We start from the raw sequence: 25,484 nt of genomic DNA, 5'->3' as shown, positions 1-25,484 counted from the left end.
CAGGCCGACCCACGGGAGGAGGGCGGGCTGGACCCACGGACCCCGGCCGAGAGGAGGAACCACAGGGTGGAGCCGACCGGCGCTGTCCCGGGTGCTGGAGGGGGCCCATCCCCTCCACCAACCAAACCCCCATCTCTGAGCCCCACCTTCGACGTTTGGCCGAAGTTCCCAGGCCGCGTGCTCCCCCCGCAGGGCTTGAGAGGGCAGCGGGCCATTCAGGAAAAAGACGAGCAACCTGGCGAGTGGGGGAGCTCGTGCTGCCCAGACCTGACTGACTACCACGTGTGGAATACATGCTATACCCTAAGGGCCGTTTGGTTCTCACCTCCTTTACACCCCATGACTGTCCTGGCTATTAGAGTAAATCGGCATAGTTAGCAAAGTAGGGCCTGGGGATGCCTAAGCCACTGTCTCCTCCAGTCGTTGAGCTCAGAGCTCCTATGAGCAGGTCTCCTCCCAGGTCATTAATGATTCTTTAGGGGCTCAAAGAAAAGGACCTCATGGATCCCTCACTGATCCCCACCTACCACACCTGGGCCACACACCTGGCACATTCCTCTTTGTACCAACAGCCCCCCTCCCCGCACCAACATCTGCATCCTGGCTGAGAGACCCTGAACCTGACTCCTGGGGAAGAAGGTTCTTCCTAGAACAGCCCTGTCCGTGTCTGTGGACCACCATTTTGAAGCCTTAAGGGTGGGGGAGAAAACTCCCTTTTCAGTTACCCCCAAATTTTATTTGTTTGGGCTTCCCTTGTGGCTCAGCTGGTGAAGAATCCACCTGCAATGTGGGAGACCTGGTTTCAATCCCTGGGTTGAGAAGATCCCTTGGAGAAGGGAAAGTCTACCCACTCCAGTCCATGGGATCATAAATAGTCGTACACGACTGAGCGACTTTCACTTTAACTATTTATTCATTTATTTATGTCCTGCAGCTGCAGGATCTTAGATCTCCAACCTAGGATCGAATCCATTCTTCCTGAAGTGGAAGCACAGAGCCCTAATCACTGGACTGCGAGGAAATTCCAGGTACCCTAGTTTTGTTTTGTTTGTTTTCTAACCTTTTCTTTTTAATTGTGTTTGTTTATTTATTTTTGGCTGCACTGGATCTTCATGGCTGTGTGAGCTTTCTCTGGTTGTGGCAAGTGGAGGCTACTCTCTAGTTGGGGTACATGGGCTTCTCATTACCACGGCTTCTCTCATAGCGGAGCACAGGCTCTAGAGTCTGCAGGCTTCGGTAGTTGTGGCACGTGGGCTCTGCACCTTCAACTCCTGGGCTTTAGACCACAGGCTCAGTAATTGTGGCAGGCACATGGGCTTAGTTGCTATGCAGCATGTGGGATCTTACCGGACTAGGGATCAAACCTGTGTCCCCTACATTGGCAGGAAGATTCTTAACCACTGGACCACCAGGGAAGTCCCTACCCCAGATTTTAAAGTCCCTCCTCTAGTCCCCCATGGCTGTTCCCTTCATCGGAAGAGTTCTGGGGGTTTTGCTGGTTTATCTGGAGGAAGGAGTCATTTATAAGCAAGGGAACTTAGGTAAGATAACCCAGTGGACAGAATTCGGGGATGCAGTCTTTAAGGAAGCTGAGACCACTTTAGGGTACAGTAGGGACACATTTCACCTAAGTCCCTGCCCTTGAGTGGGGAGAGGGGTCTGAACAGCCGTTTTCCAAGTAACTGGGATGGGCAGATGCTGATCCCAGCAGAAGAATCTCCAGGGGGGGGAGGGAGCCCCTAAACTGATATCTGGAGGGACACTGGAGGGACTGATATCTGGGGGACACTGGAGGTGCTCTGGGCAGAGGGAACTTCAGGGGCAGAGGGAAGAAGGAAGAGCACAGGAGCATCTGCCTCTGAGCTTTGCCCCTTACTATTTGTGTCACCTCGAGCAAGATAAAAAGCAAAACCAGGACTTCCCTGGTGGTCCAGTGGATGAAAATCCATCTGCCAACACAGGGGATATGGGTTCGATCCCTGGTCTGGGAAGACCCTGCATGCCATGGAGCAGGCAGGCCCGTGTGCCACGTCCACTGAAGCCCATGATCCTAAAGCCTGTGCTCTGCAACCAGAGAAGCCATGGCAATGAGAAGCCAGTGCACCACAACTGGAGAAAGTCTGTGTGCCACAACAAAGACCCGCTGCAGCCAAATATAAATTTTAAAATTATAATTAATTTAAAATCCAAAACAATAAGCAAAACAAAAAGAACCTCCATGTGCCTCAGTTTTCTCAGCTGTAAAATGGGTGTAGTGTTGTGCCTCTCTCATAGCATCCCTGTGGGATTAAATATGCATATGAAGCTTAGCATGATGCCTGATAAGTGTTAGGTCTTCCAAAAATGTGTTCTTGCTGGTTATGGGCTCTCTAGGGATGCTTGGGAGGATCCAGTGGACACAGTGCAGCCCAGAAAGGACAGAGAAGGCCTGTATCTCAGCTTGACTTTGAGTGGCATCCTCAGAAAGGAGTCTGAGAAGATGGTCAGTGAGGATGGGTGCTCACAGGTGACTCCTATGGAGGAGTCCTTATGGGCAGTGGGAGGGACAGCTCTTCTGCCTTGACCAGTGCCATAACAGCAGCACATCACTGTGATCTGATCCCCAGAATGACAAAACCATGTGATAGATGAGAGTGTCCAGGAATGGGGGGCCACTTGGAAGGAAAGATAAGAATTGCAGGGATTTTTTTTTTTAATGGAGAAAGCACAGGGAGTGACCTTCAAGATAAGCTATTTTACAGGCTTCACTGGTGATCTAGTCGTTAAGACTCTGTGTTCTCAATGCAGGGGGCATGAGTTTGTTCCCTGGTTGGGGAAGATCCTGCATGCCGTGTGGTGTACGCCTCCCAGAAAAGAGAAGCCACTTTAGTTCTTTGTCCTCAAAGTACCCCTAACACTCAGGGTACACTTGCCACTGTGTAGGCTATAGGAGGGCAGCTGTAGCAGGCACCAAGTGCCAACTGAATTGCTGACGCTGCCAGGCTAAGGCTCCTCCCTCCCCTGGTCTGAAAACCACTGGGTAAGGGTCCTAGACCCCAGCAGTCACAGGTCCCATGGGGGAGTGAGGTGGGTCTGGTGTGGTGGTAGTAGCTAGAAACCCATATGGCCACTGAGGCCCAGAAGATCCAGTTTAGGAGGGTACCATGTGGCTCAGATGGTAAAGAATCCGCCTGCAAGGCAAGAGACCTGGGTTTGATCCCTGGGTTGGGAATATGCCCCCGAAGAGGGCATGGAAACACACTCCAGTATTCTTGCCTGGAGAGTCCCCATGGACAGAGGAGCCTGGTGCGCTACAGTCCATGGGATCGCAAAGAGTTGGACAGGACTGAGCGACTAAGCTCATGACACTCAAAGTCCACTGCATGTGGCGCCACCTAGTGGTAGCTCCAGGTAATTGCACACCTACTTATTAAAAAGCAGACATTACTTTGTCGACAAAGGTCTGTCGAGTCAAAGCTATGGCTTTTCCAGTAGTCATGTACAGATGTGAGAGTTGGACCATAAAGAAAACTGAGCACCGAAGAACTGATGCTTTTGAACTGTGGTGTTGGAGAAGACTCTTGAGAATCCCTTGGACTGCAAAGAGATCCAACCAGTCCATTTTGAAGGAAATCAGTCCTGAATATTCATTAGGAGGACTGATGCTGAAGCTGAAGCTCCAATACTTTGGCCACCTGATGAGAAAAACTGACTCACTGGAAAAGATCCTGATGCTGGGAAAGATTGAAGGCAGTAGGAGAAAGGGACAACTGAGGATGAGATGGTTGGATGGCATCATCAGCTCAATGGACATGAGTTTGAGCAAGCTTTGGGAGTTGGTGATGGACAGCGAAGCCTGGCGTGGTGCAATCCACGGGGTCACAAAGAGTTGAACACAACTGAGCAACTAAAACACACACATACACACACACCTCTTCCTGGAGGCCCCTTCACTCTAGGCATTTCCAGCACCATCCTGTGCCTGTCCCACTAGCCATTGGGTAAAACAGCCCCTGGCAGAGCACTCACAGGGCTCCAGTGGGGAGGTGGTGAGGAAGGGTCAGTCCCATCGGGAGGAAGGACACTGGATGTTTCAAGGTCGCCGGGTGTGCTGACTGAGTTCTCACAGCTACACAGCCCCGTCTTCCAGCAGTTCTTTTTCCTGTCCAGCCCGCAGGGCCTCCCTCCAGCTCCCACGAAGGGCTTCTGGCCAAGCAGGCGGGCAGATTGGTGTACCTGTGCTCTCCTGGCCCACTGCCCTCTCAGAGCCATCCTGCACCCTTGCAGAGGAGTCCCAGGCCTGCTCCCCAGGTGACTGCTCTGGAGTGCCTCCCCTGTGCCCGCCCCCTCCTTCTCCCCAGCCCTTGCAGCCTGCTTCTCTGTCTCTCTTTATTTGGCAGCCTCAGGGCCCCAAACTTACAGTTGACTTCCCCACCCCAGAGGGTAGCTCTGGGCGCTCTCTGAGCCCAGGGTCTCTGAGCCCAGGGTCTCTAGGACTGGAAACCAGAGTACACCAGGCCTTCATCTTTTTCCCCTTCTTTGTCACCCTTCCTTGGGAAATCTGAAATCTGAGGACAGTTATCAGGGTCTGGGAGACCCAGAAAGGCTGAGGACCCAGCACCCGTCCCACTCTCCAAGGCATAGACCCAGAACTCCTTAAGGACTTTTTAGGCCGGTTCCTGGTGCATGGCCCTGGCTCCCCAAGTCTCTCAGGCCTGTGCGCCTGCGAATAAAGCCCAGCCCACCGTCCCTTCCCAGATGGCCCTTCCCCGGCTGCCCACGTGGCCTCCACAACTCACTCCCTAGCTCCCCGTTTTCCTTTTCTGATCACACGGTCACTGTTTGCTGGCTTGTGTCCCCAGCGCCTCCATCTGGCACGGGATTGATCAATGAGTTCGTCTGGACGCTCTGGACGGCTCTCGAATTCGAACCCAGTCTGATCAGCCTCTGGGTTCTCCGTTCTGAGCGGAGGTATAATAAATTAAGAGAGAAGTCCCTGGGCGCACCGCCCCTGTGGCCGCAGTCGGGCGCTCGGAGCGGAGGCGGAGTCGGGGGCGGGGCGGGGCGGGGCGGGGGCGGGGGCAGGCCCTAGCCTTAAGCCGGGCGCCGCGGGTGCCCCTTGCCCCAGAGCGCGGCGGAGGCCGAGCTGAGCCGGCGAGGCAACGCGGGACAGAGGCCGGGCCGGCAGCCGCTCCGCCTCCCGACCCGCAGGCCCAGACGGCCCGGCCGCCGGCTCTCCCTGTATGGCGCCTCGAGGGACGCGCTGAGCCCAGGTCGCGGCGCCGCAGGCGGCACCATGGCCCTGGAGCAGGCGCTGCAGGCGGCGCGCCAGGGCGACCTGGACGTGCTGCGGTCCCTGCACGCCGCCCGCCTGCTGGAGCCCTCGCTGCGCGACCCGCTGGACGCGCTCCCGGTGCACCATGCTGCCCGCGCCGGCAAGTTGCACTGTCTGCGCTTCCTGGTGGAGGAGGCCGGTCTGCCCGCTGCGGCCCGCGCGCGCAACGGCGCCACGCCGGCCCACGACGCCGCCGCCACTGGTCACCTCGCCTGCCTGCAGTGGCTGCTCTCACAGGGAGACTGCGGAGTGCATGTGAGTTTGCGCCGCTCACTGGGCCCCCGAGGGGGCTTCCTCCCCAGGAAGGAGTTCTGGCCTGGAGCCCTCGTGGCTCAAGGATGGATGGTTTGGGGCACCGCGGAGCCAAGCCTGATTTGGAGTTCCCTCCAAAGGACTTGGGGCAGGGTGGGCTCCTGGGTTGAGAGTACCCGAGCAGATGCTCTGGCAAGCCCTGGCCACCACCTAGAAGATTACCAGGTGATAAACCAGAATGGAGTTGGGCTCGACCAGGATAGCATTTAAGGTGAGGGTGTGGGAAAGGCACTGATCCAGGGAGTCCTGGAGAGTGGGTGGGGGGAACAAAGGGCCTGGAGTCAGAAGCCCATGTCCTTCAGGATCAGGTCTGGGAAGAGTGGTGCACAAAATCTTGCAGCCTACCTCTGGTTGAGTTGCATGTTTCCCTAAGGAGGGGGGGAGTTGGTAAATGGGGTCCTTCCCAGGATCTGAGCGGATCCCAGGACATCAGCACTTTCCCACTTCTCTGCTTCTTCAGCTTAGCCTGAGTCTTCCTGCCCTGAGACCCCACCTGGTCTCACTCAGTGGCCACAGGGCTGGTATCAGCCAGTCTGGCCTCTCCTGAGTGGGACGTAAAGGAGGCAGCTCAGGTCTGGTGTGTAGCTTTCCTGCTCAGTCCTGCCAGAAACAAGAGCATCCAGCAGGGTCTAGGCCTGGGGTCCAGGTGTGCTCCTGATCCCCTGGAACTGCCAGTCCATCAGGACACTGAACAGCAAACACACAGGTTAGAGAGTAAGCCAGGTACCACCAGGCACTGCTAGGCCATGTGGGGGGAGCATCGGGGAGCTGCTTGGGCAAGGTGGCCAGAGAAGGCCCCTCCGAGGGGTGACCTCGGAAGGAAGTTTTGGCTGATGGGGAAGAAGTGACCAGGTGATGACCTGAGAATTCCGAGCACAAGGAGCAGGAAGTACAAAGCCCTGAGGGGGACACATTCTGTCCTGTGACGGGCACAGCAAAGAGGTGAGCATGTCTGAAGTGGGATGAGGCAGGGAGGAGCCAGCAGGGCCAGGTCCTGTAGGATTGTAGGCTGGGTTCAGAATTTGCAGGATCCTATGGTTGTAGGGGAAAGCCAAGGATGGAGGGACAGAACTCATTTTCCTCTTAGCAAGAGACCACTGTGTTAACTGGCTGTAGTAGAGGAGGCAGGGGCGACTCTGAGCTGACTGGCTGTGCCGTAGGGATAGCCAGGCCCCATTCCCCCCACCTTTTAGCCTCAGGATGGCAAGGACCCCCATCCCACCCTTCCTGGAAGATGACCAGGCCCCTTATCTCCCGGCCAGCTCTGCTATCAGGAGTTCCTGGCGTGTGGCGCCTCCCCACCCTTTTGGGAGGTGGCACGCCTCCCCGATTCCAGTGTCCAGCTTTGACCGGAAGCCTCCCCAGCCACTGGAGAGGAGGTAGAGGAGCAGGTGGCCTTGTGCCCAGCTCATCCAGTCCCCCGCCCTCTAGCCCCAGCCAGCTTGGGTGCTGGGGGCGGAAGTGTGTATGTACGGGAGGATGACCTCGATCCTGGGCCCTGCTCAGCCTGGGGAGATAAGCAGCTTTAGGGTGCAGGCCACAGCACGTGAGGCTTCTGGGGCCTCTGGAGCTGTTGAGACCTTGGGGACAGGTCACAGGCCTGTGATCTTCTCCTTCCTGGGGCCTCCCTCTCCACCCCCACCCAGGGGCCCAGAGCCATCAGGATCCCCTGGAGCCTCAGGCCCACTGTCCCCAGGCCCAATGGGAAGGAGGGTTTTTCTCAAGAGCTGGAGTGCAGGGCATATTTCACTGTGGGCCTGTCCAGGTCACTTCTAGCCAGTTTTGTCCGCTGGGCTCAGGAAGTGTGTTAGTTATTCAGTTGCATCTGACTCTTTACAACCCCGTGGTCGCATGCACTGTAGCCCTCCAGGCTCCTCTGTCCATGGGATTCTCCAGACAAGAATACTAGAGTGGGTTGCTATTCCCTTCTCGAGGGGATCTTCCCCTCCCAGGGATCAAACCCAGGTCTCCTGCATTGCAGGCAGAGTGTTAGTGCTGTTTGAGCCATGAGGGAAGCTGCTGGGCTCAGGAGGACAGACTAAACCAGTCTTCTGGTCCTCCGCGGGCATTCCGCACACAGAGGCCTCTCAGCATCGTCCTCTGCCTCCTGTGGGCTGTTTCTCTGCCTCCCCTTCCTCTGCCTGTGTTCTAGCCCATCAGCCACTCTGTTTGTCCCCAACCCCACAGTCTGACTGTGACCTCCCCACCGTGCCCCTGGGCCCTGTTCCCTTGCCCCTCACTTTCTGCATTTCTTAGAGGCTTCCCTGGTGGCTCAGATAGTAAAAAATTCTGCCTGAAGTATAGGAGACCTGGGTTCGATCCCTGGGTCAGGAAGATCCCCTGGAGAAGGGACTAACAACCCACTCCAGTATTCTTACCTGTAGAATCCCATGAACAGAGGGACCTGGCGGGCTACAGTCCATGGGGTTGCAAAGAGTTGGACACAACTAAAGCAACCAACACTTCTTCACTTGGAGGAGCCTCAGCAGTTCTCCCGTAACTGAGATGCACCTTCTTTAAGCTCAGGGTCTCTCCAGTTCCCGCAGCCTCAGCCACACCTGTTCCCACAGTGCCTGCCTCCACCGCTGCCCCACCCCACTCCCTGTGCCCCTGCCGGGCTCCCTGCCTACCTCTCCAGCATCCCACGTGCTTGGTGCTGGGAGCTCGTTCTGTTCCAGACCCAGTGCCCACTCTCCAAAACTCCGAGCCTCTGAGTCCAGACTCCTGGGTTCTCCGTGTTTCCCCGCCTTGGCCTGCAGGTCACATACCACCTCCCACGACAGACACACACACCTGGATGTTCACAGAAGATGCTATCAGCACTCCTGGGCCCAGGGCATTGGCCTGTCTCCTTTGGAGTGCCTGGGAGGGGATCTTGTTCAAGCCCTTCCCCGGGGCTGCCTCTAGCCCACACCTACCACCACTGGCTAACTGCCTGGGTCCTGCCCACCCATAGCCAAAGGCTTCCTCCTCCACAGGGACACAGCCTGTTCCCTGGGGGCTGGGAGCAGGGAGTCTGCTGGGGTGGGCGGCTCTCTGCACTGAGGTTGGGGTGTTGGAGGTACATCAACCCTGAGGCCTCTTTTTATGGGATACTTGGGGAGGAGGAGGGCGAGGGGGGATGAGGGAGGGGGCAGGGTTAGGTGCAGGGAGTACCTCCTCACTCTGAGAGCAGGCCCAGTAGCCACGCTTCCTGACCCAGTGACTCCTTTGGGTATTCCCTGAGCATCTGGGTGACAGACAGGCGCTCCTCCCCACCAGCTCCCTGTACCACCTCTGGCACATTGGCACTCTATAAACGCTTGCTCGGTGAGGAAGCCAAGAGGCACATCAAAAGTGCCAGACATTACTTACACCGAGAAACCTCCTTCCTTTTCACAGACTGGAGGCCTGATCTGTCGTGGTCAGTGACAGGCGCCATGTCCTGAGAGCCCAGCATGCAAGGCGTGGTGCTTCCCTGAGGACTGAGATTCAGAGGGGGCCAGTCAGGCGCCGGAGGACAGAGGGGCCCTGGTGGCTGGTGGGATGCAGGAAGTGGTCTGAGCGAGGCAGGACCAGGCTCAGGACTAACGAGGTCTCCTCCCACAGGACAGAGACAATTCTGGTGCCACAGTCCTGCATCTGGCTGCCCGCTTTGGCCACCCCGAGGTGGTGAACTGGCTGCTGCGTCACGGCGGTGGGAACCCCACCATGGCCACAGACACAGGCGCCCTGCCTGTTCACTATGCCGCCGCCAAAGGAGACTTCCCCTCCCTGAGACTTCTCATCAGGTCCCACCCTGAGTAAGGACCCTCTTCTCCAGGGGGCTCTGGGTGGGCTGGCGGGGGCTCTGGGGGATACCTGAGGTTGTCTCCCTCTCCAGCATGCCGGGGGAATGACTGCTTCTGGGCCATCCCATGGCCAGGGGCCTGGCCAGAGACCGCACCTACACAAGCTGATAATTCTCCCCTCCTGGTGGGCTGCCCACAGCCACAAGCCTCAAGCCCCACAGGCAGATCCTCCCCAGCCCACCCCAGCTCTGGAGATGGCCATACAGACAAGTTCCCCTCCCCAGGATCCTTACCAGCCTGCAGCAGGTGTCCCTCTAGCTCTGGCCTGGGTTAATTTGCAAGACTGATCTAAATGGGGCATAGGGGCAGCTCCTAGACTCTAGTCAAGAAGGAGGAGCCATGGCTGCTATCCAGAGTGAAGGGAGGTAGCCCCTTGCCCAGACCCTCACCCTGCCTCCTGGCCTATCACAGAGCAGCTTGTCCTCCCCTGTGGCCAGTAGCTCATTCCCACTAACCAGGGGGGTATGGCTCTCAAACCCCCTGAGGCGCTGGGCAAGCGGCTGATCAGAGAAAGCAGCTGAGCCATAGGCTGGGTGCACCCCAGGGTGGGGTGGGGGTGCAGAAGAATGGGGTTCAGTATAGATCCTGGGAGTCATGGAGTTCCTGGGGAGGAGGGAGCCAGGTCTTAGGTGTACCTGGAGGGAAGCAGGGGTCCCGGGGGAGGATACCACCCAGACCCAGAGGGAGTGGGACACCAGTGACCCTGGGACCTGAGGTGGGAGCTCTGACTGGTGACTTTTGTCAGTTCAAGGGGACACCTGGGAAATAAGTGGAGACAAAGGACCCAGCCTCAGGTTGAGAGCTACAAGGTGGGACGGCCTGTCCTCACCCCTGAGGGTGAGGGGTTGGGGTGGCCACTGCCCGCCAGGGAGCAGGCAGGAGGCCAGGCTGGCCCCACAGCCGGGTGGCAGGGTGGCTCCAGTGGGCAGCCCCTCGGGCAGAGGCACATGGTGTGCAGGTGGAGTAGCTGAAAGCCCCCAGGCTGGGCCCAGGATGGCTGGGCCTGGCTTGTTCTTGCTAAGCAAGGGTGCCTGGTTTGGTTAATGGGAGACCAGCAGGTGCACCTTGCGGGGCAAAGGTCTCACAGCCGTCCCCACCAGAAGCCACTGGGTACCACTTTGGAGTGAACCCTCCTCCTCCAGACAACCCAGGGTCTGGGTCACATCAAAATCAGTGGGATTTCAAGGAGGAGTGCCCCAGGCACCCTCGGGTGTTGGCTCCCACCCTGCAGCCATCAGCACCCCTGGGGGCTGGTCCCAGACTCCCTGATAGACTCCCAGGTAAGGACTGGAGCACTGCACCTGTGTCTGTCCCCACCTTGGTGGTTCTCACCCCACCCCCTCACCCAACACGGAGGTCCCGAGAGGGGAGAGACAGGCTGTGGTCATCCTCTCACACCTGCCAGCCTCCCCCATTGCACACGGTGGGTCCCAGGAAGCCAGTTTGATGGCAGTGCCAACTTAGCTCCAGTGGTGTGCACTGAGGACCTCTGGGCCCACGCCCTGGAAGAACTGATGGAGGTGGCGGTGAAGCCCTAGGCTGGCCCCTGGGCCCATCCTCATGGAGAAGTCTGGGGCTTAGGACAAGCCTCCACGGGCTGGGGTTGCAGCCTTAGGAAGGCTCAGGCTATACTGGGGGCACCCTGGCAGACTCTGGGCCTGAGGGACCCTGAGCCCTCCCAGGCCATGCAGTGAGGCTGGATGTGATTGGGCCCTGACACCCTCTCTCTGGCCAGATGGCCTGGACCGATGAGCCACCAGCCCCCAGTGAATCTCAAGGAAGTGGACAGAGGCCTGGGGCTCTGTTCCCACAGTGATGCGTGGCTTGGCTGATAAGGAGGTACTTTTGTTTGACTGTTAGGCTGGGCTCAGGTAGGGGGAAAGGGCTGGAAATTGAGGTGGGGCCTGCTGGCTGGAGGACTTGGGGCCTGGCACCCACTCCCTACTCAGAGGTAGAGACTCCTGCTCCCCAAGGCTGGGGACCCCAGGGCAAGAGTTGGGGGGCTGGGGAGGGGCAGAGGCCCAGGCTGCGGCAGGGTGCAGTCAGGGGACCCAGGGAGCCTGGCTCTGGGGGAGGCCACCTGGGCTCTGTTCTCATGAGCCTGCTGTGAAACGCTGTGAATTATTCACAAGGGCTCAGCTCTCCCTGGCGGCAGGTGAGGGAGGAAGAGCTGCTACTGAGTGGGAAACTTGATCCTGGGCAGGAGGCTGTGGGCAGCCGTGAGCCATGGCTGCTCTGACAAGCTGCAGAGGAGCAGGAGGGCTGGAAGGCCTCAGGGGAGGGCCTGGCCAAAGATGGGCTGCGCCTAGGGGCACTGGGAAAGACTGGAGAGTGCGGGAATGGCCCATACCCACCCACCCCTCCTCCAATCTTTCCCAGTCCACTGGGCAAGTCCTCCCAGAGGAAGAGGAATTGCCACCACGACTCAGCGGCCGCTGCGGTGGGACTTTCCCTCTGAGCCCCCTGGGGAAAGAGTTCTTAAGCTGCCGGCATGGGGGCTGGCTGGAACTGGGCCGGAGCTGTCCCAGGCCCTGGGTCTGAGGGAGATGGAGTCAGGAGGGTCAGCTCTCCTGGCCAAGGGCACTAGTGTCTGGTGGAGGGGGACCGCGGAGGGGATGAGGACCAGGTAGCCCTCAGAGCTCTTGACCATCCTGGCGGTAGCATCTTGGGACCCAGGAACTGTCTCATGCTTACTGTCTCAGCCGTGTGCTCGCCGGGGGCTTGAGTAACAAGAAGAGAGCCCTGGGCTCTGCTGGGATGCTTAGGCCTGAGAATGAAAGCTGGGGGGAGTAGGGGGCGGGCAGGGCTCCAGGCCTTGTCTTCCCCCTGGGGCCCTGCCATGGTCTACCAGTCATGGAGAGCCAGAAAACCAGTCTGCCCAAAGATTTCTAACCAGATCCCTCCTGCTGAGTGCCTGCAGGGGTCTGACACGAAGCAGCCGTCTGAGCCTCACCCTGGGCAGTAGCTCTATAATCAGCCCATTTTACAGACAGACTCGTGTAACTAGTGGCTTATATTTTTTATTTAATTTTAAATTTTTTAAACACCAAAAGCATTTTGTATTGGGGTATAGCCGATTAACAATGTTGTGGTAGTTTCAGGTGAACAGCGAAAGGAATCAGCCATATATATACGTGTATCCATTCTCCCCCAAACCCCACTGCTCCTATCCAGGCTGGCACATAACATTGAGCAGAGTTCCATGTGCTGTACAATAGGTCTTTGCTGGTTATCCATTTTAAATATAGCAGTGTGTACATGACCTTCCTGAAGTCCTTAAGTATCCCTTTAAAAAATATTTATTTATTTTTACTTATGTATGTACTTGGCCATGCCAGGTCTTAGTTGCCATACACATGATGGTTTTAGTTGCGGCATGTGAACTCTTAGTTGTGGCACGTGGGATCTAGTTCCCCTATCAGGGCTTGAACCCAGCCCACCTGCATTAGGACTGTGTTTAGTCCTAGCCACTGAACCACCAAGGAAGTCCCCTCATCCAACTCATATTTATTGAGCATCTGCTCTGGGCCAAGTGCCCAGGGCACATCAGCGAACCAAACAAATGCCCTTGCCTCATGGGGCTGTAGATACAGAAATGGTGTCTCCGAGGGGCTGATGACCGGCCGGGGTCCCACTGGCTCCCTGTGTGGCCTTGACCAAGCTGCACCTCCTCTCGGTCTGTCTCCCCCTCCTGTTGTTGTCCAGTCGCTCAGTCATGCCTGACTCTTTGCAACCCCATGAACTGCAGCTTGCCAGGCTTCCCTGTCCTTCACTATCTCCTTGTTCAAACTCATGTCCACTGAGTTGTTGATGCCATCCAACCATCTCATCCTCTGCCGCCCCCTTCTCCTTTTGCTTTCAATCTTTCCCAGCATCGGGGAAGTGAGTCGGCTGTTCACGTCAGGTGGCCAGAGTATTGGAGCTTGAGTTTCCCACTCCTGGCCCGGGCGCCAATCTTTAGGGCCTTTCATGTTCATCTGGGATGCCTGTTTTCCTTCTGTAGTGCTGAGTTTCGTGGAAGCTGGCTGCTCCTAGAGCCCTGTCTAGCTGGAAGGTTCAGGCAGCCCTGACCTCAAGCAAGAAGCCTCAGCTGCTCACATACTAGGGAGCCCCAGACCTATGGCTCAGCTCCCCCTTAGAAGGCTGGGGGCCTTTGCTTGGGACTGGGGCTGCTGTTCCCTGACAGGCATCTGTTTCTACCACAGACAGTGGGGTGCGTTCACTCTCAATTACCACTCCCTGGTCTGCCCTTGTATGTATTGAGATTCCCTGGGCAACAGAGCCTGGGGGAGCCCACACTGGCACCCTGGGGACACTGACCCAGGTCGGGAGGCTCTGAGAAAGGAGGGACCTGATGGAATCATGGCTCACAGGTAACTCCTGATCCAAGCCTGTCATGGCACCCAGGCCCAAAGTGGCCTCTCTGCCCTCTTCCTGTCTACCTTTACCCACCTTTGAGACCACAGATCAGATCCCTGGTCAGGCCACAGGCTTCTCCATCACTGATAGGGAAGGCCACGTCCGGTAGCAGCCCAGAAGCCCTCCTCACTCTGGACCCCCACGCCTCACCTGCAGCTGCTCCCTAATCACCAACTCTGCTCTGTCTCTTGGGTTTCCTCACTGCTCCTGCAGCAGGCCGGTGCCCTCTGACCTCTGGCCTTTGCTCAGGTCAACCCACTTCAAGAATACTGAAATGGGTTGCCATTTCCTTCTCCAGTGGATCACGTTTTGCTCAATGGACACGAATTTGAGCAGACTCAGGGAGATAGTGGAGGACAGAGGGACCTGGTGGGCTACAGTCCATGGGGACACAAAGAGTCAGACATGACTTAGTGACTGAACAACAGCAATGGGTCATTCCCATTCTCTTCCCCAGAGAGCCCAGGGTTGCCCCCTTCCCCCTCCAAGTCTTTGCTCCCTGCGCCTTCCTCAGACTGTCATGCCCCCAGGACACAGACACACGCCTTCCCTACTGGTTTTCCTCACTCTCCCCACTACTTGGCATTACTCTCTATGCATCTTAGCGCGTCCTCTTATCATCTGTCTCCCCATGTAATGAGAGCATCTCTTCCTCTCCATCCTGCATCCCAAGGGCCTGACACTTCATTAATACTCACTGAAGGAGGGAGGAGCCTGGAATCCACCGGGTCTTGTCTGGCCCTGCCTGCAGCTCACTGCCCGTGACCTCAGATGGAACTCCCTCCAGGCCTCCCAGGGCCCATGGGCAAATGCACCAGCTGAGGCCACATACGAGGAGGCATCACAGAGCTCCAGGCCCAGCTGCCCATCTCACTCACCCCCATGTCTACTCACTCAGCAACTAGCACCCAAATGTAGCCTAAGTGCCCACCCTGTTAATGCTGGGGATGTAGTGAGTCCTCATGGCTTCATGGAGCCGACTTGGGCCACTCCCAGGGGCAAAGAAGGGGCAGACCAAGAGCGTGTGTACACACAGAGACGCTCCTGTTCATGCACCAGTGCGTTGGGTGCCCTGGTGGCCCTGGTTGACCCAGGTTTGAAAGGGCAGAGCTCTGCTGTCTTCACTGTTTGCCCCGTCCTGGCCTGTGAAGCCTCCTAATGGGTGTCCCTGGGATGAATAAAAAAAGTGCCAAGACAATTCAAGAGTCACAAGTGCTGTGAAGGGGACCATGGTAGTTTGAAGGCAGTGGTTGAGAGATTTCTTTAAAATGAGGGGGTCCAGGAAGGCTTTTCCCTCTCTCTTTCCTTTTTAAATTATTTATTTGGCTGTACTGGGTCTTAAGTCATGACACACAGGATCTTTAGTTGCAGCATGCAAACTCTTAGTTGTAGCATGCGGGATCTAGTTCCCTGACCAGGGATCGAACCCAGGGCCCCTGCATTGAGAGCACAGAGTCCTAGCTACTGGACTTCCAGGGGAGTCCCAGGAAGCCCTCTGTTGGGAGGTGAGAGCTGCGTGGGAGAGGGCCTGCCCTGTCAAGACTGGCGTGAGAGCATAGCAGGTAGAACTGGCCGGGGCAGTGGCCCTGGGGGGGGTCACACTTGTCCTCATGGTGAGCCAGGAGGGCCTGGAAGTCTGGGAGAATTACAGACCAGTGAAGGCTTATTCCAGGCTTGCTGATGGGTTGGTGTAAAACTGTTTGTTCTAGAATCTTCCTTAAATCGGGGCTGCGTTTCTTCGCCAGGCCAGTCCTGATTGTGGATCATTTCAAATAAGTGCAGAGGTGTGATCAGAGAATAAGAGACCTAGACCCGCCAAAGGGTCCAAGACTTTCCATTCCAGTGACTTTACCCCATACCCAGATCTAAACGGGGGGAGATCAGCCTTTGCCAGACCTCCCTGGGGGAAGAAATTATTGCCAGTGGGGAGGATACTGAAGATGCTGTTCTGTGACTGGGGTCTGCCTCCATGGGCAGCTCAGTCCTTGTTCCTCGTGGCAACAGTTGCAGTAAGCTGCCACCAGTCCTGGATGGAGATTTTCAGCAAACCCTTCCAAGCATTCCATGTTTCTTTTGTGTTATCCAGGATTACTGAACAGTTACAGTCTGTCCATATTATCTTTGTTCCCAAGAGGAAGAAAAGTATACATCTTGATTTGTGTGATGGTTGCCAGGGAAACTTAGACTTGTAAAAGAAGTCAAGGGTTTCCAAAGACTCCTAGAGCTTGGACTCAAGGGAGGGTGGCCTGGTGTCCTTTACTGAAATGGGGACCAAAAGGGTGGGGTGAGGGAGTGTGGAGAGATTTGCTCCATGTGGAAGCATGTAAAGGGTGAATTCCCAGCGGTCAGGACTCTGTGCTTTCATGGCCAAGGGGGTGGGTTTGATCCTTGGTTGGAGAACTAAGATCCCACAATACACAGGGAATGGCCAAATTTTTTTAAAAAATTAAAAAGAAAAAAAAAGCATGTAAATTTCAAGAAACTGCTCAATGCCCGGATGGTTGAATGGGCTGAGGGGGTTGCCGCATGTACTCCAGGTCCAAGCTGGAGAGATGAGAGGCATTAGGTACAGGTGGCCTTTGGCCCCAGGAAATAGATGACCTCACCAGGAGCAGACTGTGTTTAGAAAGGAGGTTCTGGGGCACCCCAAAATTTGGAGGTCAGGTGGCCATCCAGGGCCTACACAGCCAAGGAGGCTGAGAAAACCTGGCCTGAGCTTGTTGGTACCTAGAGGAGCAGGTGTTCAGGATGGGGAGGGGACAGCAGATGAGGCTGGTAGTGTGGAGGTGATGGTGTTGAGGCCTGGGGGTGCCTGAGGAGGTTGTTAGGTCAGACTGGGGCAGAGGTACCGGAAGCCAAGACCTGCCTCCCTGGGAGAAAACTTGCTATTTTCCAAAGCTTTCCCCTTTGTCTCTCACAAGAGGCATGAAGAGACCACAACTGTGATACCGATTTGTCCTATGTGGAAACTGAGGCCCGGGAAGGTAAAGACCACGCCCGGGCCTGCAAACTGCAAAGTCAGGATGGAGGCCAGGGCAAAGGGCAGGGGCTTGGACTGGACTGGTCACCCATGGTGCCACTATGGCCAGAACTCGAAGGGTTGGAGCCAGGTGGGGTCCCCCGAGACCCCACCCCTATGCTCCAGTGACTCCCCACGGTCAAAATACTGCCCGGCCTGACACATGCTTGGTGGAGCCTGGATACCCTAGGCCCACAGTGCCCCCCACCAGAGGCACAGGGAAGAGGGATCCTAAAACACATGGAAGGTGCTAGGCCTTGGTGAGGGCTCTTCAAGAATGTCTCAAGGTCGATTATTATCCTTACTTCATGGACGGCTTTGTGAACAGAGAGCAGATGCAAGATGCTGCTTGTGAGCAGCCCACAGGCCAGGCCCTTTTTGCACTACGGCCCCCTCTGCCTCTCGAGTGAGCCTGGCTCTCAGTCTCCTCTGTAAAAAGGAAGCAATGCCAACACTTCCCCTATCAGGGCATTAGGCAGACTAGATGGGGGACACGTGTACTGTGCTCCCTTCCACGCTCAGCACAGAGCAATTGTTCAGTGGATGGTACTTGCTATCCCTGTTATGTGTTAATCCTTATACATAACTTATACATATACTACATAGCATAAACTAGTTATGTATATGTATACTACCATGTATGTAACATATACATACACATAAGCTTGTATGTATACTACTACATAAATTCACTTCTCTCCATCTAAACTCATTATTTCATTCCTTGTGCTCATCCATATTTTTAAAAGTATTTATTTGTATATTTACTTGGCTGCTCTGGCTCTTAGTGGTGGCATGCGGGCTCTAGTTCCCTGACCAGGGTGATTAGGGGTTGAACCTGAGCCCCCTGCACTGGAAGCTTGGGGTCTCAGCCCCAGGACCACCAAGGAAGTCTTTCATCCATATTTTTGTAGTTTTCTTCAGTGAGAGTGAGGATGCCCATTCTTCTTGCCTCTGAGCTGATGTAGAAGAGGGGAATAAGGCCGGGACCCCCTTTCCCACCCCAGCTCATCAGCGAACCTGCCCCATGTTCTGGGGTCTCCCAGGCTGGAGGCTGTGACTCTGGAATGGGTTACTGAGCATTTACTTTGTAGCAGAGCCTCCAGATGGGGTGTCAACCAGTGGCGTGGTGGGAGGCTATGGGCTGGACTGCCCCTTCCTGCTCAGGTCCTGCTCTGTGCCAGCTTCTGAGACCTTCTGAGATCTCAGGCTGGCTGGACACCTGTGGGTCATGAGTTACCTGCTGAGCAGGAAGGACAGGGAGAACAAGGCTCCAGGCAGATCTAGCGCCCTGAGCTGTGTGCATTGTCTCAGGCCTCCCTCAAGAGCCCAGTGGGCCCTGGGCAGTGGCCCCTCCAGTCCCCAATCCCCAGGACCCCACACTTGCTGTGCCTTGGTTGTTGTTGTTCAGCCCCTACTAAGTCATTTCTGACTCTTTGCGACCCCATGGACTGTAGGGTCACCAGGCTTCTCTATCCTTCACCATCTCCCGGAGTTTGCTCAGACTCATGTCCATCAAGTCAGTGATGCCATCCAACCATCTCATCCTCTGTCATCCCCTTCTCCTGCCTTCAGTCTTTCCCAGCATCAGGGTCTTTTCTAGTGAGTCAACTTTTCACATCAGGTGGCCAAAGGATTGGAGCTTCAGCTTCAGCATCAGTCCTTCTAATGAATATTCAGGGTTTATTTCTTTTAGGATTGACTGATTTGATCTCCTTGCTGTCCAGGGGACTCCTCAAGAGTCTTCTCCAGCACCACAATTTGTGCCTTGGTTACATGGTGAATAATTCAGGCCATGGAGTGTTAGTCATGAAATATTAAACAGGCTCCTCCTGAAGCACCAGCATGTGAATGGCAAGTGGGGATGGGGGTGGGGACACTGGCACCAGGGCGTGGAGGCTGGTGGCCGAGAGCCAGCACCTTCTCCAGGTACGGTGTGTGAATGGGACTCATCCCCTCACTCCACCATGGGGTAATGGGGGGCAGCCAGGCAGGGACCCAGGCTGAGTGTCAGCCTTGGCCAGTGGCAGTTCTGTGTCTGAGGAGCAGGTTCCCACATCAGGAGGATGGAGAGAGCTGGGGGTGGGTGCCTGGTGGGGGCTGCGGGCAGCCTGGGTAGCGGGCAGGGATCAGGAAAGTGGACGGGGATGGGGTCTTAGGGACGGGGGAAGTCAGCTGAGGGTCCGGGGGGTATGTGAGAGGGAGGGGCCAAGTCATGGGTGGGTGACGAGAACATGGATGACAGAGTGGGGGCCTGGGTCGAGGAGGACTGAGTGGCCTGGTGCCTTCATTAATGGATACACGGCTGGCAGTTGGATGAGGGAGGGAGGGTGTAGATGGTGGGGGTGGAGTGTGTGATTGTCATGAGCAAATAGATGGGGGAGGCATATGGGTGGGAAGGTATGATGTCTGATGAAAAATTGCAGTTCCTGGGGCCCAGAGTCCTGATCCAGCCCAGAGGGACTTAGCTCTTACTCTGCCCCACTCTCCATCCTGGACCCACTGGGAGCTCCTGAGTCTGGGCCTAGATTGTGGCTCCACCTTGTGCTCATATAGGGTAACTCTACCCTGGTGTCCACACCCATTGTGAAGTCAGAAAAACTGAGGCTCAGCCAGCGGCCAGCCCAGCGTCCCTATTCCCCAGCAGCACTCCACTTCTTGAGAGTGGCTCTCCAGTTAAGACCCTTCTGTGGGAGTTGGGAGCAGGGATGAGGGGCAGTGACAGCTGCAAGCTAGGCCCCCGGGAAGCCTGAGGGAGTGAAGACAGGAAATGGCCCCTCCTCCACTCCCTCGGTTCTTGCTGTGCACCTGGCCCTCCATCACACAGACAGATGTGTGCTCACCACTTACCAGCTGTTTGACCTTTGGCAAGTCATGGCCCCTGAGCTTCAGCTGCCCCTCCGCAAAATGGGAATGACAGTAGGACTTAAGGTAGGGTGTTCACTGAGAGTCTGCTTGCTAGTGTCACAGCACATGGGACACACTCAGTGGATGGCATTCACCTGTAGGGTGGCCAGACTGACAACAACCACAAAATTTGTTGTCTCTGGTGGCTCAGTGGTAAAGAATCCACCTGCCAATGCAGGAGACACAGGTTCAATCCCTGGGTCAGGAAGATCCCCTGGAGAAGAAGATAGCAACCCACTCCAGTATTCTGGCTTGGAAAATTCCATGGATAGAGGAGCCCGGCAAGATACAGTTCATGGCGTCACAAAGTATTGCACACGACTGAGCGACTAAGCACATCCAAAGTTCAGATTTTTTGTGTGTTTTATCTGGTGACATTACCACTCTGCCCTCTGGGAGTTCAGTCTTCTAGGGGCGGCAGAGGCCAAAACAAGTTTTGATCCACTGGGCATGACAGGTGACCCATGGAGTGAACCCAGGGCAGTATGGGGCACAGAGGCTGGAAAAGCCTGTTCTTGTAGTGGAACAAGCCTTGTGAAGGAGGGATCTGTACTGAGTCTTTTTTAAAATATGTATTTATTTATTTATTTGGCTGCACCAGATCTTAGCTGCAGTATGAGATCTAGTTCCCTGACCAAGGATGGAACCCTGGGCCCCCTGCCTTGGGAGTGTGTAGTCTTAGTCACTGGATCACCAGGGAAGTCCCTGTACTGAGTCTTCAAGAGAGATGGGAAGAGCATCCTCAGTCAGAGGGGGGACGTAATCAAAGACACAGAGGTTAGACAGCGAGGACTCACAGTGACAGTGGATCCATGTGGCTGAAAAGGTAGGGGGAGGCCACATCACAGCATCCTTGTAGACCTCGGTAAAAAGGTGAGTTGTTTACTGAGGGCAGAGACTAGCTCAGTCACTAGATGTGCACTGTAGAAAGGAGGCTGCGAGGGGTAGGTGGGGAGCAAGCCAGAGGGCCCCCACCCAGGAAGGCTGGCACAGGACTGTGTCCAGAGGGAGTCGGGGGTCCGGGCCAACGACTAGGTCTTCTCCAGTTACCCTCCAGGGCTCCCTGGGAGGCGAAGGAGGCTTTGGAGGGGAGTGGGCGCTGAGAGCCCACGGTGGGTGCTGCGTCTTCCGCAGGGGAGTGAATGCCCAAACCAAGAACGGTGCCACGCCCCTGTACCTGGCGTGCCAGGAGGGCCACCTAGAGGTGACGCAGTACCTGGTGCAGGAGTGCGACGCGGACCCGCACCTGAGCGCCCACGATGGCATGACCCCGCTGCACGCCGCAGCGCAGATGGGCCACATCTCGGTCATCGTGTGGCTGGTGAGCTCGGGGACACGTCGGGGCGGGGCCCGGGGAGGCGGGGCCTGTACGGGACGGGGGCGGGGATAGGAGGGGCTGGAGCCCAGTCCCCGCCCCTCTCTGCCCCGTCCCCCTCTCTCCCAGGTGAGCTGCACCGACGTGAGCCTGTCGGAGAAAGACAAGGACGGTGCCACGGCCATGCATTTCGCGGCTAGCCGCGGCCACGCCAAAGTGCTCAGCTGGCTCCTGTTGCACGGCGGCGAGATCGCGGCCGACCTGTGGGGCGGGACCCCGCTGCATGACGCCGCCGAGAACGGGGAGCTGGAGGTGAGGGCGGGGCGCGGGCGGGCCCGGGGCGTGCCCCGGAGGCCAGGCGAGAGCGGGAGGGGCGGGCGCCCTCTGCTGGCGCCACGCTCGTAGCACAGCTCTGCCCCCGTGCCGAGGTCCCGGCTATGAGCCAGGGGTCCTCACTGCGCGCCCCTGCAGTGCTGCCAGATCCTGGTAGTGAACGGCGCGGAGCTGGACGTCCGCGACCGCGACGGGTACACGGCCGCCGACCTCGCGGACTACAACGGCCACAGCCACTGCACCCGTTACCTGCGCACCGTGGAGAACCTGGTACGCCCAGAGCACTGTTCCGCCCATCCACCGCGTCATTGCACACCCCCACCCTGCCCCCACCTTCCCTAAGGAGTAAGTGTTGTTACCCCTTTTGCCACGGAAGAAGCTGAGGTTCAAGAAAGTGAAGCCCCTTGCCCGAGGTCACAGGAATAAGTGACTACCCCACATGACCTCTCAGCCCAGGACCACTGGGGAGTGAGGGGATGGAGGCAAAAATATCGGGGGAAAGAGGACCAGCCTCATCCTGATGAAACCCAAGGCTCGGATAAACGACACTTACTCACAGTGGGAACAGTAAAGTGCATTCACCTGCCCCAGGTATTAATTAGCTCATTTAACTCTCAGGCTTCGCAGGTGGTGCCAGTGGTAAAGAACCCGCCTGCCAGTGCAGAAGTAAGAGTTGCGGGTTTGATCCCTGGGTCAGGAAGATCCCCTGGAGAAAGGCATGGCAACCTACTCCAATATTCTTTCCTGGAGAATCCTACGGACAGAGGAGCCTGGGGGGCTATAGTCCATGGGGTCGCAAAGAGTCAGATATGACTGAAGCGACTAACATGCACATGCATCCATTTAACTCTCACCGCCCCACCCCCCAGGGACTTCCCTGGTGGCTCAAAGGTAAAGAATCCGCCTGCCAATTGCAAGAGGCATGGGTTTGATCCCTGAGTGGTGAAATCCCCTGGAGAAGGAAATGGCAACCTACTCCAGTATCCTTGCCTGGGAAATCTCATGAACAGAGGAGCCTGGTGGGCTATAGTACACCGGGGGTTGCAGTGGACTCTGCAGTCCATGGGGTTGCAAATAGTTGGACACAACTGAGTGCGTACACACATACGTACCATCCTCTGAGGTAGGAAATGCCAATGTCCCCATTTCACAGGTGGGTAAACTGAGTTTTGGGGAGACCCAGTGGCCTAACCTGGAGATACCAGTCTTCACCACTATTCTACATGTTTGCTCACTGCATAGCTACTTCATAATTGCAAAGCTGTGTTACTCTTTTTAAATTATTTTATTATGGTTACAAAGCCATGAACTAACCCACTGGGACTTGAGCTCAGGTGTGGGTGGCTCCCAGTCCAGGGCTCTGCCTCATCTGGTGCAGGAGAGGAGGAAAGAGGGCTGGTTTCACAGGCATCTTCAGAAGGGACAGCTTGGCCATGAGAGGAGCTGTGAAATGAGGCTGGGGGAAAGAGGGCCAATGGCCTCTTGCCCAGAGCACTGCATGCCCTGCCTTCGAGCACATGGGGACACCCTGGTTCTGGGGACCTCAGAGCACAGCAAGGCCCAGGGGTCAGAGACTGCTCCGGTCCTGAGGAAGAACTCACCCCACACCGAGAAAGGGCCACCCAGGGAAAGTAGTGATGCTTCAGGTAGTGCAACCTGTCACTGGGGTATACAAGCAGAAGTGCACAATGTGAAGGGCATTTCTGCACTGGGGTGGGCTCCTTTCCACTGAAAACATCTGAAATTGTTTGGGGGTGGGGGGAACAGTGCCTCGTAATGGAAGCTTTGGCTGCAGGCAATGAGCAAACAAGAACCACTCCTTGAATTCTGACTGTAGTAGGTACCCTGCTAGTGCTTTATAGTGTAATCACAGTTAATATGCACTGTTTATTAATATTTTCAGTTGACACATATGGTATTTACTGGCTACCATGCACTGGCACTTCACTAACTTTTAAAATATTTGTTGCAATATAATGAGGCAGGAAGTACTGTTATTCCCACTTATAGATAAAGAGTTTTAGGTGCAGACAGAAAGGACAAGGAACAGAAAGGTCATACATGGAGCTAGTAAGTGGGGGAGATGAAATTTGAAACCATCACCCTCCAGGCTGCAAAGCCTTTGCCCCTAACCTCTGTTATCCACAGGTCAGCGCTGGGCACCCCTGCTGGGTGCCCACTGCTGCCAGCCAAGGAAGGCTGGCAGCTTTAGGCTGCCACCCCAGCCCAGCTCCTATGGTTCCCCATGGCTCATGGCTTAGGCAACAGAGCCTGGCCCCGCTGAACCAGGTGGGCTGGGGAGACGCTGGTCCCCTCACTAGGCGGGCCCAGCTGTGGTGTGACAGATCCAAGCCATGGAGGATACTGGCCCAGAAAAGGCAAACACTCCTGCAGAGCCCCTAATTACGGGGCCAATGAGCGTGGCCGCTGAGCTGTTACCTGGTGCCAGGCCTGCCTACCATTCCCGGGGGGCCTGTGACACTTCTCAGGCAGGGAGGGGGCTCAGGGCAGGGAGTAGCAGGCCTGTGCAGGAGGCAGCGAGCGAACAAGCAGCAGTCTTGCCGGCAGCAGGGCCAGCATGGGCAACGTAAGCAGAGCCCCCACCCTAGCCTGCTCCCAGGCGGGAGGGTCAGGCCATGGGCAGGGGCAGAGGCAGTGGTGGGGGATGGCTGAGCTCAGGCTGATCTCCCCCAGCTCAGCTGGGCCACCCCAGGCCCCACCTTTCCCCAAAGGCTCCATGAGGAGACTGGGACTGGGCTGGTGATGGAGTTTGCTCCAGGCCAGCAGGGGGAGATGGGGGTTGCTGGCCCATCCTGGGGGATCAGTCTTTCCTGCAAGTTGTGGGTGCTCTGCACCCATCCCCTATCCCCAGCTGCTCAGATGTCCTTACCCATTCAGTGCCTATGCCCCCTTGCTGCACTGGAGCCTGGGCCCTCCGCCCGCTGATGAGAAAGGGGAAGGCTGATGCCATGGGTGCCCTCGCTTGGGGTCCAGCCCACAACCCTCTCTTCTGGCAGTCCCCAACCCCTGAGCTGAGACCAACCAGGGCTGGGAGTTTCCCAGGAACCCACAGTCCTGCTGTTGGGGGGCTTGGTTTGAATCTCAGCCTGGAAGAACCTGAGAAGCGACCTTCTCGTGACGAGGAAGGGAGCCCAGAAAGGCAAGTGGCTTGACCGAGGTCACACGGCAGGACCCTGGCCCAGAGTGTGCTGGTCTTTGGGGCGGGATTGCCCTTACGGCCTCCTCTCCCACTCAGAGTGTGGAGCACCGCGTACTGTCCCGGGATCCATCCGCTGACCTGGAGACCAAGCAGCCTGACTCAGGCATGTCCTCGCCCAATACCACCATGTCAGTCCAGCCGCCGAACTTTGACCTCAGCTCGCCCACCAGTACCCTCTCCAACTACGACTCCTGCTCCTCTGGCCACTCCAGTGTCAAGGGCCAGCGCTCTGTGCATGGTGAGTGGGCCTGGAGGAGGTGGGAGGGGGAGCAGATGAGAGCCAGCCCAGGGGGCCCTCAGGGCCATCCCTGGACCTACTGTGCCCGTGGCTGACACTGGAGACTGCCCAGGTCACCAGAAGGGGACGCTCATGTTTGTGTGTGTCCATCACAAACATGCCTGTACATCCACAGGTACCCTCCCACCCACAGAAGCTACATGCACCCCACTTACAATTCATCCAAGTTCCCCAGACATTACACGTGCCTGCCCACACTCGAGTGCACACTTATACATGTGTACACACAATCTATAAATATGATACACATATGCACCTATGTGTATACTACCTATGTGCACCTATACTACCTGCACACACTCATAGACCCCAGGTCTAATGCAAACATATTCATAAGTACAAAGAAGGATTTACACACATTCATGAACACACATGAATGCACACAGGCAGAAGCCAGGCACGTGTGTCCACACATGCTGACCATGCCCTAGCTTAGGTGTGATGCTGGATTCAGGCCGCCAGGTGGTAGCCTGCAGAGCTGACGGTCACCCTGCAAAGCTGGGGTGTGGCCGTCCAG

The 25,484-nt window shown here is 56.5% G+C and overlaps 1 protein-coding gene across 3 annotated transcripts in view; it reads left to right on the top strand.

The window, feature by feature from the left end:
* The first annotated feature begins 5,275 nt into the window (after nt 1-5,275).
* The window catches only part of ESPN (espin), a 33,556-nt gene continuing 13,347 nt past the window's right edge, over nt 5,276-25,484 (top strand). For all 3 annotated transcript variants that reach the window (XM_068986083.1, XM_068986082.1, XM_068986081.1), the window contains exons 1-6: nt 5,276-5,569; nt 9,215-9,408; nt 20,936-21,122; nt 21,246-21,428; nt 21,588-21,719; nt 24,706-24,907. In XM_068986083.1, the coding sequence (XP_068842184.1) occupies nt 5,276-5,569; nt 9,215-9,408; nt 20,936-21,122; nt 21,246-21,428; nt 21,588-21,719; nt 24,706-24,907 (1,192 nt within the window). The remainder of the gene's footprint in view (nt 5,570-9,214; nt 9,409-20,935; nt 21,123-21,245; nt 21,429-21,587; nt 21,720-24,705; nt 24,908-25,484) is intronic.

Source organism: Capricornis sumatraensis, chromosome 14 (genome assembly GCF_032405125.1).
Source record: "Capricornis sumatraensis isolate serow.1 chromosome 14, serow.2, whole genome shotgun sequence".
In the NCBI taxonomy this organism is placed as follows: Eukaryota; Metazoa; Chordata; class Mammalia; order Artiodactyla; family Bovidae; genus Capricornis; species Capricornis sumatraensis.
Note: the sequence above shows the minus strand (reverse complement) of the source record. Positions and strands in the feature narration are given on the sequence as shown.